The sequence below is a fragment of the Lagopus leucura genome, unplaced genomic scaffold, assembly GCF_019238085.1.
Source record: "Lagopus leucura isolate 7727_CA_CO unplaced genomic scaffold, USGS_WTPT01 Super-Scaffold_1, whole genome shotgun sequence".
Lineage (NCBI taxonomy): Eukaryota > Metazoa > Chordata > Aves > Galliformes > Phasianidae > Lagopus > Lagopus leucura.
The window spans coordinates 33,039,192-33,051,438 of record NW_024962250.1 but is presented as its reverse complement, the minus strand read 5'-3'; the positions used below and the strand labels follow the sequence as shown (position 1 = coordinate 33,051,438).

At 37.1% G+C, this 12,247-nt stretch overlaps 1 protein-coding gene across 3 annotated transcripts in view; it reads left to right on the top strand.

Annotated features, from left to right (window-relative positions):
- CDC42BPB (CDC42 binding protein kinase beta) overlaps nucleotides 1-12,247 on the top strand; it is an 87,418-nt gene that overhangs the window by 52,914 nt on the left and 22,257 nt on the right. For all 3 annotated transcript variants that reach the window (XM_042870620.1, XM_042870547.1, XM_042870474.1), the window contains exons 12-21: nucleotides 1,374-1,507; nucleotides 3,178-3,420; nucleotides 5,090-5,200; nucleotides 5,585-5,829; nucleotides 6,005-6,110; nucleotides 6,660-6,784; nucleotides 7,756-7,861; nucleotides 9,448-9,596; nucleotides 10,187-10,281; nucleotides 10,369-10,448. In XM_042870620.1, the coding sequence (XP_042726554.1) occupies nucleotides 1,374-1,507; nucleotides 3,178-3,420; nucleotides 5,090-5,200; nucleotides 5,585-5,829; nucleotides 6,005-6,110; nucleotides 6,660-6,784; nucleotides 7,756-7,861; nucleotides 9,448-9,596; nucleotides 10,187-10,281; nucleotides 10,369-10,448 (1,394 nt within the window). The remainder of the gene's footprint in view (nucleotides 1-1,373; nucleotides 1,508-3,177; nucleotides 3,421-5,089; nucleotides 5,201-5,584; nucleotides 5,830-6,004; nucleotides 6,111-6,659; nucleotides 6,785-7,755; nucleotides 7,862-9,447; nucleotides 9,597-10,186; nucleotides 10,282-10,368; nucleotides 10,449-12,247) is intronic.

Sequence of the window (12,247 nt, the reverse complement as noted above, 5' to 3'; positions counted from 1 at the left end):
ATGCATACAAACCTTCTGTTAGTGTTAGAATCAGTCATATGCTAAATGGTTGTTCTGAATCCTGATGGGTTGGCTAAGAGGTTTATAGTGGCCTGTAGTATATTGTGAGTGAGTTCAGATGCTGAGTTACTAATACCAAGACCTCCAACTGTTGTCCTCCATTCATGAGCACTTTTTTGTAGATGTATTTATTTTCTTGGTCCAGATTTCTGGTTCTTCCTTAATTCATTATCTTGGTTTGTGTGTCAGTCAGTCCACTGTCAGTCACAACTGATATGTTTTCTACACTTTGGCAATACTGCCCCCTTTGTAAGCACATCTGTTGTCAAATCAGCTTTGCTTCAAGTGAGAATTTTTTCAAAAAAACCCTCCAAACTCTGGTCTTGTGCATTCAAGAAATCATGTTTGTCTAAAGAATTTGATTAAGGTGCTACTTCTGCAAATGGGTCAGGTTTATCCAGTTCTTCAGCCTATTGTGTGCTGTTACATATTGAAATCTGGCAGTATAGTCTGTGGAGTGGGAGAGAGTTTAGCACTGCTTCATAGTAAAATGAGAAAAGGAATGCTACTTCATTTGCTACGGCAGTGCTTGGGATCTCTGAATGCATAGGTTCAGTTTCCTGTTCTGCCATAGATGTCACAATTTCAGTGAGACAGTTATTTGTGTGCAATTTCTTATTTGTGTAAAAGAAGTAGTAATTATAACCAAATGGAGAACTACAGTTCGATTTCTTACCAGCTCTAAGACTGAACAAAAATACATACAAAGGCAGTTATCTTTTCTGTTTAACAGTGATCAATATTTTTTTTTTAATTTTCTTTGAGACTGAGAACTGCCAAGAGAACATCCTGGTAGGAATATGGGCAGTTGGGTTTCCATTCTGCTTCATGCATAATGGTGTTGCCTTTCCAGATTTTCAGCTCTTATCTGCTCTAGGATAAGTAGATATGGAAATAAATAAGCTCTAGGAAATAAATAGTTCTTTCCTGTCTTGCTGGTAGCACCAATAAATGAAGTCTTGTCATATAAAGAAAACTATTTAGGAGACAAATTACCAGAACTGGAATTCAAACAACTTGAGTTAATTTCAGTTGTCAAGGGCTAGGAGTTGCATTTCTCAAAACATAAAACGTCCCTGTGCTAAGGCTTTTTTGCTTTAGGAGATAACAGTCTTTAGGAGGTGTGGAATTGTTTGTTCTTAATATGTTGAGAAAGTTAAAATGACATGGAGCTGCCGGTGCATCAGAGTTACTTTTAAGTTGCCTAAAATGGAAAGAAGTTAATTTTCTGAACCAAGTTATGCCAGTTTGCTTAAGTAATGTTCCTTACTTACATTTGGGACCAGTTACCTTTATTATGTATTACTGTGCAGATGTAAGTAAACTGGAAGGACAGCTTGCAGATGCAGTGGCTTTTCGACAAGAGCATGAAGACTGTATGCATAAGTTGAAAGGACTGGAAAAGCAGTGTCGAGTATTACGACAAGAAAAAGAAGACCTTCATAAGGTATTGATCCAAAATGAATATGTTTAGAAATGGTCATGCAGAACAGTTCCAGACCAATTTTGGTTTGATTACAGTTTCAGTGTTAGAAATGTTGCTGTGTAAAACTATAATGAGATGTTAGTGAGCTTGTTAGTCTTGTTAATGATATACTAGTTTGCCAAGGTGTGCACCTTTTTTTTTCTTTTTAAAGTAGGTTGACATCCTAATAATTTCAGATATGTTCTCACCTTTTTATATTGACTTGTTTGATGCGTTTCTGTCTTTTGAAGACAACTGGAGGTTACATATCCATGCAGTCACACAGAAGCTAATAAACTGTGTATAATCACAGAGCTCACTGAGATTTGGTTTGCTGGAGGTAGGAGGGGATTTTCTAAGGAATGATTTTAGTGTAACGATTTGATTTTCTCAAGATATTCCAGTTTACAGTGGAGTTAAATATGCGGGTCTGTGGCTTGTCATTAGTTTTGTAGATGCTGAGAGGTGTATATTTGAATGAGTTAATAAAGCTCAATTGCTGTGCCAACTTGAGCCCACTTATTCTCTGTAATACCAAAGGATTAATTATTGCTTAAGGCCGAGGATGACTTTTATATTACTGAATTGTCTTACTGTTGTGCAAATTATACCTCTGTTTGCTCCCTAGAATGTAGAAGTATGGTAAGGTAGGTCACTAAAATATTTACAGTAAATAAAGGCTTTGCGTTTATTATATATCACTTCCAGTAATACCAAAATATCATCTATTCAAATATCTAGATTTAAAGACCATGTATTGCTTATATGGCATTCAGATGGACCAAAAATAATCCATGGTCAAAGACCTCTGAGTTTTTTGTCCACTAGAATTTAACAGCATCTCTTCTGTCCGTTAAGCTCAGTTAAGATGTGTTCACTGGGGCATATGAGTAGGGAGGATGGCAAATCTGCTCTTACTGGTTTGCACACACACCGTTTTGGAAATTCATGCATACTTTTGCATGACCTCTGCTAATGGCAGGATTTTTTAAATATCTCTCGGCCAGCATACATTTACTCTGTTGTCTAGTTCTGCACTTTTTAATTTATTTTCAATGTCAAGTGATTTTATGTAGAGCGTTTAGTTTATATTTTAGTCCTGTTAAATTATGTTAACTATTTGCTGTAAAGGAAATAACTTTTGTACTTTCAATTAAAGCTAAATTAGATTATCGTACTCTCAATTAAATTAGAGCTTTACAGTTTGTTCTAATCAATCTTCCTCAATTTTCTTAAGAATTTCACAAGATCTGCTGCAGCCTCTTAGTGCTGGTACAGTCTACTTGACTGTTTTCCTGAATGGGCAGTCTACTGAAACTTTACTGAAACGACTTCCTTTAAGAAGTATATTGTGCAAGTACATTGTGGTAATCTGAAATTAAGTCTCTGAGAGGTGAGATGGCCTTGTGCAGTCTGATTTGTATGAAAGACTTCGGGAATAGCAAGAGTCCTCTTGGAAATGCCACCCTAGAAACGGAATAGCTGTTGTCTTGGTATGCTCCTGCAGCTGTGTAAATTAACTATTAGGAATAATATTTGAAGTTATCTGAGAGGTTTGAGTTTTCAAGTCATGCTTATGTTGGTTCACTTTCTTTCTTGGAAAAAATAAACTGACTTTAATTTTTATATATATATATTTTTTTAAAAACCAGCAACTTGTAGAAGCTTCAGAGAGATTAAAGACACAATCCAAAGAGCTGCGGGATGCCCACCAACAAAGAAAGCTGGCCGTGCAGGAGTTCTCTGAGCTCAGTGAGAGGATGGGAGAGTTGCGGTCTCAGAAGCAGAAACTGTCCCGACAACTTCGTGACAAAGAGGAGGAGGTGGAAATGAGCTTGCAGAAAAATGATGCTATGCGACAGGACATCCGTAAATCAGAGAAAATCAGAAAAGAGGTAGCTCAATAAAATAACTAACAGTGACGTGTTTCAGCTGCTGCTTGCCCTGTATCACTGATGTGATTGTATTGAGAAATCAGGAGCAGAAACGATGATTTACTCTGCTTATAAGATATTGCTCTGATAACTCTTCCATATCGCTTCACTGTACTTCACAAAATAGATCTTGAATTGATTTCTAGAAGTTTTGCTAGTGTATCAGGGAATAAGCAGAGTCTACTTTATTCTTTGTATGCAGACTGATTTTAATCTTGAGGAAACCATTTTTGCTACGTGCCCAGCCTGTTACTTCTTTGTGTTTTGATTCCTGCAGACTCTGAGTTCCATTCAGCTTGAAACTTAGAATGCTCAATGCCTTGATGTGCTTTATGTTGGAGTATTTTGACTTCACTTTTTTTTTTTTCCAGTTGAATGTTTCTGTTTATCTGGAGAGAGGAACAGTGATACAGACTGAATAGGTGGTTTTCCTTACTATTTTCTTAGTCAGTGTAGAGAGTATACTTGTAAATATCTTTAAACAAGCTAATGTTCTGATTACTATCCTAGGCAATTTACAGTTTTGAATAAGAAGCGGATAACGAGGAATGCATAAGACCCAGTTATCATGTTAGCACAGTGTTTTAATCACTGAAAAGCTGTCATATTTTGTGCTCTATGAGTGAAGTTTGAAAAGAAACTTGAGCTTTGTAAGTGGTGCTAGAAAACTCCTGGCAAGGAGGACAGATTATGAAAATGTATTAAGAGGTGAAGTATTTCAGACCTGTCTGTGAATTAGGGGTGGTACTTGACTGGGAAAGATGTAGGGCTACAGCACTGTATTTGGCAGTGCATTCTGCCCTCCTCTGTAGAGCTAGTTCAAGTGTTGAAAACAACATGAAAAACTTGATCATCTGTCTTTGTTCCTAGGAATTCCTCTGTCCTCTCTTTCCTAACATCTTCATCAGTCTTCTGTTCAGAACATAATCTATAAGTTCATTATCTCAGTCTGCAGTTTTAACTACAGTGCTTTTAAAAACAACTTTGTTAGTTGAATGTGAATGCAAAAGGAAAAAAAAAAAAAAACCAAGCAGGTTTTATTCTTCATTGGTTGCATAGCTGCCTTCGATGCCACTAAATTGTCTTCCTGATACTATAATACTGTATACTTTTGAAATAGATAAATGGATGATCAAGACTATTTTATTCCATAATTACAAGGTACAAATGTTCAGTGTTCATATTTGAAGTATTTCACAGTAACTTGGCACAAAGGTCAGGATTTTCAGATCTGCTGCCTTAGTAGATACTGAGGCATGGAGCTGACTTGTAAATATGAGAGGCTTTCTTCTTTCACAGCTGCAGTGAATTCCTAGTGCTGATTCCTTCTCTTAACATTAATAAAAGCTTTGCAGTTATCCGTGCATGTATCTAATGTGGTTTATATCAGTACCAAAAGTCATTTGGTAGTAGTTGTGCTTTGAAAAAGACAGATGCCTGGATCACTGAAGGCAAAACATTATCATGAAACTCTGAAAGCATTGTTATAGTGGTATAATGTAAGATAGAGATAAGGAAAAGCTTTGTTTTCAAGGCCCTGGAAAACTCATCCCTGTGGAGGAGAGGAAATGAATGATACACATAGCCCTATCTTGTGTTGAAATGACTTTAAATTACTCTGATTTTACAGCTGGAATCCCAACTTGAAGAAGTTATGGCAGAAGCATCAAAGGAGCGTAAGCTTCGTGAACACAGTGAAGTCTTCTGCAAACAACTGGAAAATGAACTGGAAGCTCTGAAGGTTGCTTCTTTTTTTTTTTTTTTTCTTTTTTTAATGTTTACTCATGACACAGGAATTGCAATATTTTTGCTTACTCAGCTGTTGATACCAGGATAAAAATTACAGCATTACTAGAAACCTGACCTAGCCTGATTAGGATCTGTTAGATTTATTTTCCTTTCTTTTTTTCTTTTTTTTCTTTTTTTTCTTTTTAAATAAACCCACGTGGTCCAAAGTTGGTCACTTAAGGAGCTAAACCCTTGAAGGCAGCTTTTTGAGCCATTAAGGACCTAGACAAAAATTTTCCAAAGTGTTGCAATGGGACAATTCTTTTTCAGATGATATTCCTAAAATATAAGGATTGTAGTCCTTTCCTGATGAGTTCTCTTCTCCACTCTTCTGCAGGTGAAGCAGGGGGGGCGGGCAGCAGGAGCCACACTAGAACATCAGCAGGAGCTTTCCAAGATGAAGGCTGAGCTGGAAAAGAAAATCTTATTCTATGAAGAGGAGCTGGTCCGGCGAGAAGCATCACATGTTCTAGAAGTAAAAAACGTGAAAAAGGAAGTACACGATTCAGAGAGCCATCAGCTTGCACTGCAGAAAGAGATCATGATACTGAAGGATAAATTAGAGAAAACAAAGCGAGAGAGGTAAGTTTTAGGGACATGATTAATAACCAGGGATTTCTTTTGTATGTGTGCTGCATTGTACAGGTAACAGCTCAGGATGGTGTTTCACCTTAATTCTGTTCATGTTTTTCTGAAAATCCCAGTCTATAGATTCTGCAGTCTTGCTGTACACGTTTGTGTTTCTTGTCCTCCTTAGGCACAGTGAAATGGAGGAAGCAGTGGGATCAATGAAAGAGAAATACGAGCGTGAAAGATCTATGCTCTTGGAAGATAACAAAAAGCTAACAACAGAAAATGAGAAGGTAATTATTTTAGGAAACATTTTTTAGCAAAGCAAGAATTACATTTTGCTTCTGTGCAGTGTTGAAATAATGTTCTCATTGGTCTGAACAGTACCAGTCAATGTTCAGGCAATATATAGCGAAACAAGTGAAGTTCTGGCCATAGAAGTATCAGAGATCTGGCCAAGTAGTAGCTTTAGCGTCTCAGTTACTGCACTTTGTGGAACCAATTCCTGCAACTCAGAGGGCACCACCTTCCAATTTCTGTGTGAAAGCTTCACAGAGGGCAAAGCATTTACGATGCCAGCTTGCCTTCCTGATGGATTACAGTTAAGCCTCTTTCCTCACCATAGCCCCTGTGCTTGCTTCCCTCTGCTGCACCTTTGCTTTGGATTGATTTGTATGAACTGGAAATGTATTCTATTGTCAGGATCTGATCATGATCCAGTTCTGCAAAAATAATAAATGAAATACAATTTCCTGTGTTGTTTGTTCAAATTCTGTAAGTATGTGGACATACACATTGCTAAATGTATGAAACTCATGTAAAGGGGAAATCTTTTGTTTCAGCTTTGCTCCTTTGTGGACAAATTAACAGCACAGAACAGGCAACTAGATGATGAGCTCCAAGACCTAGCAGCAAAGAAGGAGTCTGTTGCTCACTGGGAAGCTCAGATTGCAGAAATTATTCAGTGGTATGTATTGTTCAGAGATCCTGATGGCCACTTTGAGATTTTTGAAATACTGATTGCACTCTTTTTTATGTATAGCCAGGCCCTTTTTTGTATGTCTGGAATCAACAAAAGCGTGGTGCTTTGGAGTGATGATGAATTGTTTCTTTTGCTTTTGCAGAAGAGCTGACTAATAAGATTTCTAAATGAAATTGTCAGATACCATTAGGTGCAGAGGAGAGGGTTTGGTTGTCAACTTGCTTCAAACTCTTAAGTGGTTATTAAACCACAAAGTTTAGAACATTCTGGTAAGCCTTGTCAGGAAGATGGTCGTGATTTAAAGGTCCACGTTAACACAGACCCTGAGTAGTTGTATGAGACACACACTTGCACTTAATTCACACATCAGTCTTTCCTTCTTGTTTCCTGGGTTAGCATGCAAGTATTTTCTGAATGCAAGACGTTTGGTCACCTACATGTTTCTTCTGCTGACTGAATGTGAGTGTTGCTGCTGCTGGAGATCAGTGGTTACAAATTAGATGAATGTCTAGTTTCTGACTAATACTTAGGCCTGAAAAGGCATTTCAGCTACTGAGTGGAGAGGTGCAAGGTGTGGGGCTTCATAGTTTTTATACTTGCCCTTCCAAATGTTATAGGAGAACTTTACAATAGCCCTTATAAAAATCCAGCAAGCAATGTGCAGATCATGTTACAAAAAAATAACAGAGAAATCTCTGCAGAACTCTTCTTGATGGCAGAAGGAAAGCTTCAGTTTCCCTGGTAACTGCCACAATCAAGAGAATCAAACACAAGAAAAACCTAAAGCAGGCAATACGAGCAGTATTCAATCTTCTCTGCTGGGAAAGTTTTTTATGCTCTCTCCATGTTTGCCACATTCCTAAATCTGGTGCAAACACTAATTATTTGGTAGTATAGCCTTTGTTGCTGTGATCCATGAAACTGTTCACTGATACCTTTTTGTAACTGCACAATAGGGTAAGTGATGAAAAGGATGCTCGTGGCTATCTCCAAGCATTGGCCTCCAAAATGACAGAAGAACTAGAATCTTTGAGAAGTTCCAGTCTGGGATCACGAACACTGGTAAGAAAATACAAGCATTTGAATGTTCTGGGGATGTCTAAGAAGCCAACAGTTTTAGTTTCAGCCACATTCTCAGTATCTGTCCAAAATCAGATTTTTTTTTCTAATAAATCCTCTGCTCTGCTAAAGACATACTAGTTTTACTTATGGCTTGTTAAATTCATTTGGATCGTGCAATCAGAATTTGATAATTACAGTGGTATTTCTTACTAACATCTACCATTAAAAACTGTTGCACACTACAGAGTAGAAACAATGGATTAAACCCATAAAGGAGATCACAGAAATGTACCTCACCACAATAGATGCAAGAGAATAATTTTAATTGCCACTACAGTGACAAAATAAGTTTTCTCTTGTACAAGTATTTTGAACAAGTTTTAACTGGTTGGTACTGTTACAAACTAGTGACTCATGAGAGCCTGTAGCTTTATGCACTGTAGGACAGTGAGACCTTGTGTCGTAGTCTTTCCCATGTAGTAGTAGTTGCATGATTTCTCAAAAATAGAAGAGGTGAAACCCTCTCAAAGGAGTATGGTTTCTAAGGCAAAAGCACTGTTTTGCCTTGCAGGTATTAAATACCTACATACAGAAAAGGAGAAACACTTGCAGCTGCCCATGGAAGCCCACACCCCTAGCAGTGCCAGTCTGCACAGTCAGATGCTGTGGAAAGAGTCAATCTGCTGCTGATTTATATAGATAAAAGTTACTCATCCCTTCTAAACCTATGAATAGGAAAAACTAAGAGAAGGTTATGACTTTTTACAGTCTAGCCTTTGCCTGCATTATAGAGAAACGATCATAACGTTGAGTGGTTTTATAAGAAGAAAGATTGGATCAAATGCAATTGGCCCAGAATAAAGAATGCTGTCTGTTCTGTATATTACAGCTGGTTTTGTAACTTCTGCAGAACCTGATCTAAGGTTAATTATTTCTCAACATAAAAAAGGCTCTCATTTTCATGAGTGTTATTTGCATTTTCATCTGTGACTAGAGAGAATATCCATTCGGGAACACTGAAAATGTAGTCCACACTGAAAAATGCTTTGAAAAGCTTGGAAAACTAGCTTGTGGTGGTGAGGATTTGTGTAGTGTACAATGCTTAATGAACATATGAACTGTTTAGATGAAAATCCCTGGGTATCCAGAATATTTCAAGACCCAAATTACTTCATTTTCTTCATGTTATATTTTAGGATATTACGTCTTACATAAACTATATACATTCATCTAAACTCCTAAAGTCCAGTATGTCCCTGTGCAAGTTCTGTACACTTTTATAGTTTCAACAATGAAAGCTAGCCATTTTCAGTGGATTCTTTGCTTGACTGTCATGCTCAGTGATCTAGCAATTTGACTTCAAGCATATTATGTTAATGGTATGACCATTAAAAGCAAATGATTGTTACTTTGTTTTTACGAAATAAAATCTGGCTATTGGCTGATTTCTGTGTAGCAGGAGTAGTGTCCATAATTAATCAAAAGTGCATTCTCTGAACCAGTGTGAAAGTTATTTTACATCTGTGAACAACTATGGAAATACATTTAGACATCTGATATTAATATTCAGTAACTTACTGCCACAGGATCCACTTTGGAAAGTGCGACGCAGTCAGAAGTTGGATATGTCAGCTAGGCTGGAATTACAGTCTGCCCTCGATGCTGAAATTCGTGCCAAACAACTAGTTCAAGAAGAGCTACGAAAAGTTAAAGATGCAAACATATCTTTTGAAAGGTAATAGCTGCTTTGGTTATGTTTGGGTTTTAATGTGCAGCTCTAAATTAGAATAGTAATAGTAATAGTAACAGCTTTTTTTTCAGATTGTTCCCTTGTGCCCATATTAGTGGACTTTGCTTGGAAGATCCTACTCTATAGACTGCATTTCTAGTGTTGTCAACTGAGAACTCTTAACGCTTTGTTCAGGTTAACTTTACACTGCTGCGAATATCTCAGGAATAAGATAGGGATCTTAGGCACCTGAGGTATAAGGTATGGCCAACAGCAGATTGAAAGCAAAACCAATTATTTTTTTTAATAAGCTAACTGGGAAGAAAAGACCAAACTAGTATTATAATAATTGTGTTTGGCAAATATTTGCAGTGGTAACAAGAGTCTTAAGTGTAATTCTCACTGTCTAGCCAAGAAGTGAGGTGCTAATTTAGGGGAAAAATAAAATCAATAAGCCTAGAAAAAATATACTTATCCTCCTGCGTCCCCCCCCCCCCCCCCAAAAAAAAAAAAACAACCAAAAAAAAAGTCTGAGGCAGGCATTCCTGACTTGGAAATACCTACAACTGTATTTTGATCTTATTTTGTTACATTAGTAAATTAAAGGAATCTGAAGCAAAGAACAGAGAATTGTTGGAAGAGATGGAAGGCTTAAGGAGAAAACTGGAAGAAAAATACAGGACAGATCCAGGTAATTGAAGTTGCTGCGTTTTAACAGAGTTCTAATGCAGCGTTTGATATTGCATTTTAGCTAAGGCTATTCTGTTTTGGGTTTTAGGTCTCAAACTTCCAGACTTTCAGGATTCCATTTTTGAATATTTCAACACCTCTCCTCTTGCACGTGATCTGACATTCAGAGTGAGTTATTACATAAACTAACAATGAAGATGTAATAGCTAAGTTGTATTTTTATTACCTAAAAGTAACACTTGGGCCCTATGTAACAAATTTATATCTGGTTTGTTGGACAAGTTAGTGTGTCGTAGAATTGAATGACCAGCAGACGTCAGATTAATTGGCTTTTTGAAGAGAAGCTGCCACCTTTAGGAAATACTCCCATAAGCTTACATTGCATAGTCTTCATTCTGTTTTCTGTAAGTCAGTCTCAAGCCTTTGGCTGAATACTATACGTTCAGATTGTTTTAGAAAGGCTGGCGCAGCTTATTACAAATAAGGGATTAAATACTTTGGAGTTGGAAGATGCTAGTTAACATTTTAAAAAAACCACATGTATTCACACAGTTCAAAGAGTGCTTAAACAAATATATACAGTTGTTGGCTCCAGATCTTCATGGGGTGGTCAGAGTAGAAGGGACTGGGAAGAGAATCAGAGGACCCACAGATGATGATACTGCAAGTTCATTGTGACACACCCTCTGATCCTTAGAAAACTAATCATACACATAGCAGCTCCAAGGGCGTTTTGCTTAGAAAAAACTGTGCATTCCCCAAGGAAGCAGCTGTTAAATGCAACACAGAATCACGTCTCCTTACTTCATGAACTCCTGATCCTTGAAGATTTGAGGGTTTTTTTTTTGTTTTCGCAAAACACATTGCCAGTTCAGGATAAAGCTACGAGCTGGAACTGGAAAGAGTGATCTGTTATGTTTATGGAGCTGAGTTAAAAGGGCTGAGGTTAAAACCTAATTAGTCTGGTGAGATAATATATGTGAAATTTGTACGCTTTCTGTCGTTTTTCAAATTCTTACTGGTGCCAAAAAGAAAGCTCATGGACATGCTGTGATATTTGCATGTGTGTACTTTGTGTCTGTGCTGTTCTCGGTTAGAAAATGTCCAAGCTGGCTTTCCTGCTTAAGCAGTGAGATGAGCTACGTGGATGAGGTGAAGAGAGAAACATTACTTACATACACTACAATCTGGATAGCTTTTATCTACCAACTTTGATGTTGCTTTATAAATCAGCAAACACACTTAAAATAGTAATGTGGAACATCAAGGCGGTAACTACAAAAGATCCAGTCTACAGATCCAGCAATAAATGCATACTCACTGATTGAATGCAAGTGGCATTTTTTGATGAATTACATTAAAATTCCTGATACAGTACTTAGTAACTTCCATTAGCAGTTTTTTTCACATTTATATTTAAGGATCATCTATGTAATCTGCTCTAGGTTAGTTTAGTTTGAATGAATATCATTGGGCCACATAAAACGTTTTATTTAGCTAGCCTGCTAGTTTTCCATCTGAAGTTCTTCTGTGGGTGATAAGTGATCATTTTTATCCCTCATATCTGTTACAACAAAGGATTCTGTTTCTTCTTCGTCTACATCTTCTCTGCTAGCCTTTTGGGAAGAAGTAAGTCCTTGCTAGTAGTTTTGTCTCCTTATTTTGTTGTGACCTATCATAGTAAAAATGGCCTTCTAAAACTAGATGTTGCTTCCTTAGCATCTCTATAATTTAATCCACTAAATAGAGCTAGTTTAGTTTTCTTTTAATACATTTTTACAGGCTTATTATTTTAGATTTTGACTGTCTATATGGCTAAAGCTGAATCACGCCTAGCATTTTTAAATTGTTCATATTGCATAATGGTATAATTTGATCTTCAGTGGCCCAGCCCTACGAATCAATTCATAACAAACAAAAAAAATAACAAATACCCGAATCTATTTAGTGAGCTAACTGAATTTGAG